Genomic DNA, 7,500 nt, shown 5'->3' on the forward strand with positions numbered 1-7,500 from the left:
AGAAGAACAGCTTCTCTATTTTTTATTTGTACCTTTTTACCTGCCACCACATAACGCACAGACAGAGAGACACATACACACACACAACGAGTGCATACACATGCATACACACAAACCGGTATACATGCCTTTATAGTGTTCTAGATTTGTTCCTCTGAGCACTTTCTAGCAGCCAGATGTTTCTGTCCTTGTATGACACCCCCCAAACTCTAAGCATCAGTTAAGATGTGGCCAGAATAAAATCTACTAGAGTGGAAACAATAATTTACTTGCTTCTAATATGTACCACCCTCAGGATATGCCCTAACATTCTGTTTACTAATTTCATAGCACTGTCTCTCTCTCTCTCTACATATATATGTATATATATATATATATATATATATATATATATATATATATATTTCTCTCTGTTATTTATGGACATCTACAAGTAAGGGAAACCCTCCCAGGACCTTTCCCTACACTTTCATTATTGGTTTCACTACCCATAGCTGGTATAAAAGGGATGCGGCAGGCTAAGCCTATGCATATTGCTTTCATCCTTCTACCCACATGGAAAGTATTTTCAACCTCTTTGTCAGACTCTTCTCTACTTTATTGTGCTGCAACCATCATTATTTTACTTGCACCGAGGTTGATGTTATCTCTTCCTTCTGAAATGGATACAGACTTGCTTTAGGTGTTAGTTTAACTATTCAACTTTTCTGGCTGAATTTTAATTTGCTAAATTCCATTTTCTGAATGGCATTTTATAAACTGGTATATTTTTTTTTTTGCCATATGTATTTGAAGTGTATGTTAAGTATGAGATTGTAAGGAATCAGAGAAACAGTGATAATGGGTGTATTTGCCAAAACTAGGCCTCACATTTTTTTCTCTGAGGTTGTTTCACTTTTGATTTAGAATTTTAAGATTTCAGGGTTAAAAAAACATTTAGGTGGTAAGTTTTGTGAAAAAGTAAAAACTGCAAAATTTCCAATTCATCACTTAGCAGCTTCACTGATTTGTTCTTCCTTTAATTGTGAGTATGTGTGTGTGTGGTGTGTGTGGTGTGTGTGGTGTGTGTGTGTGTGTGTGTGTGTGTGTGTGTGTGTGTGTGTGTGTGTGTGTGTGTGTGTGTGTGTGTGTGTGTGTGTGTGTGTGTGTGTGTGTGTGTGTGTGTGTGTGTGTGTGTCCGTGCGCGCGCGTGTGTGTGTGTGCATGTGTGTGAGAGAAAGAGAAGGAGAGAGACATAGTGGTGTGTGTGTTGGGGGGGGTGCATCAGAAGCAAAATGTAGACCTTTCCATACTTGGCATTGACAAAAATTACTTCAAAAGTCAACAGCCTAACAATTTAAGTATTTAATGTGCAATATTAGTGATGGACACTTTGTATTTTTTTTAAATGAAACAGATGTATTGATACAAATTAGGAATGATATTCCTTGGGAAATTTTTTCTTGACTGGCAAACCAAAACATAAAGTGTGTGAATCCAAACCCTCCACTAGACTGCTAATTTAAACACTCATAAATGTGCCAGTTACTGATGATGTTATTTTACTCCTAGATGGCTAAAGTGACAATTGTGGACCATCACGCTGCTACAGAGTCATTCATGAAGCACATGGAAAATGAGTACAGAATTCGAGGAGGGTGCCCAGGTGATTGGGTGTGGATTGTTCCTCCCACATCAGGGAGCCTGACCCCTGTATTTCACCAGGAAATGGTTAACTACATCCTATCACCGTACCTCTACTATCAGGTAAGTCAGGGTTAGGCAGAGGTCAGTATTACATCATGCATGGTTGTTAACACCAGTTGCAAGGCACACCACTGTTTTTCACATTGTTCATTCTGTTACTGTCAAGGTTAGCAACCATGTACTTGGCATCACATGCATATTTAGTGCTGTTCTCAAGCACCCCCTCCAACTTTCCAGGATTTAAATCCTGGTTGTAACATAATAGCTTATTGTCCTTTTCTTGAAAAGCAGCATGTTTCACACAAAGCATATTTCAAGGAACATAGATTCAGAAACTGTTAAGCTACAGTCCACTGCATGATAACACAACTTCTGTTTTTAAACAAGTAAAATTGTGTGAGCTTGACAGAATAAACAACTAGTTTGTTTAAGTTCTTTTTTCAGTGTGCTATTGTTACATGCTGCCACATATTCTAAAAAACTATTTGTGAGTTTGTCACAGCTCATCAGTTCAACTCTAATAATATTAACTTTCATTAAAATGTTTATTTCCAAATATCCAAAAGATACACTGTAAATGAAACATTCAGAAGGAACCCACAGTGAGAACATACATAAAAGTAACAGAGAAAACGAACATTCAAGTCCAAGGAATTGCCTGGAGCCTTGCGTATATAATTCTCTTTATTTGAACAATGTACCAAACAGTTCGTTGAGCGCTTTCATCTGACTACAGAGATTTCATCAGAACAATGTTAATTAACTAAAGCTGCCTTATATACCTTTCTACCCACCCTAATTAATTGATTAACTAATTAAAAATGCAATTGTTAAAGAAATACAACTGAATTCTAAAAACTAAAAAGTAAATGCTGCTCCATCCCTATATAAAAGCATAGTTTTGGCTATAACAATCTACTACCATACAAATTACAGGTAATAATCAATGCAATATATACAAAACACTAAAAACACAACAATGAATGAATATAATACATTTCTATATAATATAAATCAAATAAATACATCTATTAAACCACTATAAAATGCAATGTATAATGCCCTTCTGTATAAAAGACATGTCATAGTTGTAGTCATAAAAAAGTATTTTATACTAAGTTTTTACCAGAGGTTTTGTAGGTATAACCTCATTGAGTCCTGGGGTTGAGGCTGCATTCAGCCTTATCTGCCATTTTATCTCCTTTTCTCCTACAATTGCTTTTATGTTACCACCCCTAGGGTTAGGAGATACAACCTCTAAAATTGCAAATTTAAACCCCTGACATTCAGGGCTATTAAGAAGATGACGAGAGAGAGCATTGTTAGTATCCCTTTTTCTAATACAGTAAGTGTGGTCATAGATTCTGTCCCTCAATCGTCGGTCCGTCCCGACGTAAAAACTACTGCATGAGCAACACTTTGCCAGATATACCAGATGTTGAGACTGGCAATTACCATAGCTAAAAAAAATTTTGCTATGAATGCTGTTGCTCAAACGTATTGTTGTTTCCTCCATAATGTACCCACAGTAATTACACTGACCACACTTTCTAGTGCCTTTCTTGTTGTATGCCCTACTCTTATAATTTTGTGTTTTGACCTCAATGATCTTTTTCAAATTCATGCCTGTCTTAGAAACGAAGTAAGGACAGTTGGAAATTTTATCCTTTATTCCCTCGTCACTTCTCAATATATTCCAGTTGTTTGAAATTATGTCCTTAACATCCTTCGTATAATACCCTTGTTTTAAAATGCAAGCCCTGGTATAAGGTTTTTCACCCTGTATGGCATTTTTATTTGTGATATTAATTTGGCTGGCAGACTTGGCGACCAGCCCAGTACCTAGTAATGAGGGATATTTATTTCCCCATTCACTGGCCACATAACGTATAATGTCCTCAATCATACTATTAGGGTACCCCTTATCCCTAAATAGATTGCCTATGAATTGCAATTCACTTAACATGTTATCCACATTGACCACATACGCAGCTCTAATGCATTGTCCCTTGACAATGCTGCGTTTCGATGAATAAGTATGTGCACTCCCAAAGTGCAAGTAAGCATTGCTAAAAGTCTCCTTTCTATATACTTTTGACTGAAAGGAATGGCCATCAGTATAAACATAGACATCTAGATAGTTAATACCCTCCTTGCAACATTGATATGTAAACTGTAAAATCAATAAAACTTTTTAGTGTAGCTTCATCACCTTCCCACAACATAAAGATGTCATCCAAATATCGGACAAAACACCTGATGTAATTCATCCAAGGGGACTTTAAGACAAATTCTTCTTCCCAATCAAGAAGAACTAAGTTATATACATGGGGCACAGGCTGCCCCTATCGCCAGAAATCTGTCTATAATATTCCCTTCATAGTAGATGAAGTTGTTATCTAACACTATTTCCAAGAATTCCCTCATCAAAACGATGGTATTCTGATCCAAACCACTATGCTTATACAAACTACTCAGGAATCTCTCAATGCCTTCATCCTTTGGGATACAAGAGAATAGATCTTTTATGTCTATGGTGACGAAAATTAAACTAGGACTCCACAAGTCCATTTTAAAGATACCTAGGAATTCCCAGGAGTCTTTCATAATATGTCCTACTTCACTATAAATATGCTTTAAATGATGGTCAATAACTTTTCCAAAAGGAAACACTTTACTATGACTACCAGAAATTATCGGTCTGAAGGGGATCAACCGGTTTTTATGAACCTTGGGAATACCATTGATTGTGGCCAAGATTGGATATTCCACCGGAGATATCGGTATAGTTCATCATCTATAGTATCTAAAAGAAGTTCTTCAAGATAGGAATCAATCCTACTGTGAGCAATATTCACCTGATTCAAAGAAGAAACTTCATAAAAGGAAGAATTGTTCAGTATATCAAATATTCTTCCGATATATTTTTCTTGGTCATAGAGAACTATACCGCCCCCCTTGTCAGCTACCATAATTCTTACTTTCTGTTCACAAAGGTAGTCTATCACTGTATGGATCTTTTTAATATTCAACCCATGGTGACAGTTCTTTTTATATTTTTGTGTATTGTATAGATCATATAACTGTGAATTAACCACATTTTCAAAAGAACATATTGCCTTGTGCATAGGTGGGGTAAAAGTGCTCTTTCTCTTTAAAGATGATACTATCTGCTTATGCACATTATCATGGAAAAATACCCCGAAATTTACTTTACGAAGAAATAGCTTAATCTCCACCATAGTATCCAGTAAATCAAACGATTTATCTGGAATATACTTCATTCCTTTTTCAAAAATATCAAAAAATTCCGATTGCACTGTGCAAGCACTATAATTATATATTTTAACATCCCCATTTTGATGAAGAATAGCATCAATATCAGGTTGATGAATATCCATGCTGATATCCACCAATTCATTAATACATGTATACAAATTATCCTCTTTCACTGATATTGCCTGTCCTTGTTCCCCCTCTGTGGATGTATTCTGTTGTAACCCTTGTTGTTCCTTCCAGCTTCCTGCCATCGATGATGCCCCCTCCCCTGCTCTTCTAAAAAATCATCCCGATATGAAAAGTGTTTAGGGACTTCCTGTCTTTTATTTACATATTTCTCATTATCAAAGTCCCTTGCCTGATTATTGTTCCATCTATAGACAGTCCCATTCTTGTATTGAGACATATCCCTCATAAATTTCTTGCTTTTCCTTTCGAAGGCTTTTTTACTGTTATTATTAGCATAATCAAACTGTTTATTATGTAATTTTTCCCACTGGAGAAACAATAAATCATCTGTAATAGACTTGTTCAACACATCAACTTCATTCAACAACCGACTCAGTTTAGAATCATTACACACAATAATAAATTGCATAAATTCTTTGCCAAAACTGTCAAACATGTCATTGCAAGTTCTGATGTTATCCTCACTCTTATCCACACCCAATGGCTGTTTGAAGAATCTCAAACCCATGGGAACTATACCACACTCAATGTTTTTATGTAAATATGCATTTTCAACCTGCAATGACTTTATCTTATTTAATTTGTTGCCGAAATCATATATTTTATCCTTAAGCGAATTGCTGTTCCCTTCTTCAATAAACCCAACATGCACAGATTTATTACTAGTATTGAAGTCATATTTTAACTTAAGAAAATTGTCCAAACAATAGTTCTTATTCGTAACAATTTGATCAACGCTCCCTGAACGCGGAGCATTGGTGGATACAGTACCTTCATTATGTTTGTTATTTTTGCGTAAAGACGCCTCTGGTATGCCATATGTACGGGTAGCAGTCTGTCGTTTGGGCCTGGCTCCAGAGACAAGAAAAACATCTTCAGAATGCCTCCCCGAGGCTGTAGAAAAGTTTAAAAGACCCTTCTGGCTCGAAGCGCCAATATCACCTTCCCTCTGTGAGCTGTTGGACTCCAAAAGTGACGCAAGATGCTGTTGCCCATTCGGGATATCGTCATTGCTATCATTATCCAATGAGGAACGTGAAGACACGGAAGCCAGGGGCTGAACGGTAGATGTAGTTCGTTGAAATGAACCAATGGGCGGTGTTAAAAGTTCCACAAGTCGTGTAATTTCTCCCTTGAGTATAGCCATTTCAGAGTGTATTTTATCCACTTCCTCCTTTAATGCAGCTGTAGAGCACATCAAATATCTTGCAAGGAATCCATAGCGGAAAAACAACCAATTATGAAAGAGACCTAAACCTCAACCACAAGTAGCGAACATTCAAGTCCAAGGAATTGCCTGGAGCCTTGCGTATATAATTCTCTTTATATATAAGGCAGCTTTAGTTAACTAACATTGTTCTGATGAAATCTCTGTAGTCAGATGAAAGCACTCAACGAACTGTTTGGTACATTGTTCAAATAAAGAGAATTATATACGCAAGGCTCCAGGCAATTCCTCTGTTACTGTTCTGACTGTGGTTGAGGTCTGAGGTTTACTTTCATAACATACATAAAAGACCAGAGGGTGAGTTACATAATAAATTACAGAATGCCATTCCAGCATTCTTGCAAAGAGCCACCTCGTAACTGGCCTTGGAGTGAAAATGAGGGGATCAGAAAATATAACAGTTCCTCAATACTTGATTTATTTATCTGTTTTTGTTTACTGGAAAAGTCCTCTGGGAATTGAAATACCCAGTTTTAGTGGGGGCCTGGGGAAAAAAGATCCAAAACAGTGATCAAAATACATTTTTGAGAATTCAGAAGAAAAATGGTCTACAAACATAATTTGAAAAATATTCCAAACAGTCAACAAACATTATTTACAAAGCATATCTGATTACGAAATACATGTTTTCAAGATGTTGTGAGTAGAATTAAAAATACTGTATTAATACACTTCTTGTATAGTATCCATAGTGGACAGAGTAAGGACTGAATACTTCAGACTGTAGATGTGGTACAGAAAGGACAGGGTATGCTCAGCCTCTGGACACAAGGCAGAGGCTGTCTTTTGGCCGCCCGTATGATAGAGAGAAAAGGCACTGAACTAGGCTATCGTAGTAAGTACCTCTGTAGCTATAAGGCTGATCCTCTATCCTTGCTACTACATTTGCGAACTGCCAACTTTTCTTTTCTTTCTCTTGTGGTCCTTTCCTTTATATTCTTTTTTTTTTTTTTTTTTTGGCACTTTGATTTGCCACCTGATTCTTGTCCAGTGCTAGTGTGATATCCATTCCTACTTTGCTCCAAACTGTTTCTGTTTAACTAGGTAAAGATGTCACCTTAGAATTCTTAGACAGTAAATATGCATATAGTGATTTGTTCATGCAATCAATGTCCAGG

General features: G+C 36.6%; 1 protein-coding gene across 1 annotated transcript in view; it reads left to right on the top strand.

Annotated features, from left to right (window-relative positions):
• LOC122798558 (nitric oxide synthase, brain-like) overlaps positions 1-7,500 on the top strand; it is a 638,878-nt gene that overhangs the window by 256,485 nt on the left and 374,893 nt on the right. Inside the window, exon 10 of the mRNA XM_044067612.1 lies at positions 1,552-1,746. Coding sequence (XP_043923547.1) covers positions 1,552-1,746 — 195 coding nt within the window. The remainder of the gene's footprint in view (positions 1-1,551; positions 1,747-7,500) is intronic.

Source organism: Protopterus annectens, chromosome 3.part1 (genome assembly GCF_019279795.1).
Source record: "Protopterus annectens isolate FY-2018-M chromosome 3.part1, PAN1.0, whole genome shotgun sequence".
Classification (NCBI taxonomy): domain Eukaryota; kingdom Metazoa; phylum Chordata; order Ceratodontiformes; family Protopteridae; genus Protopterus; species Protopterus annectens.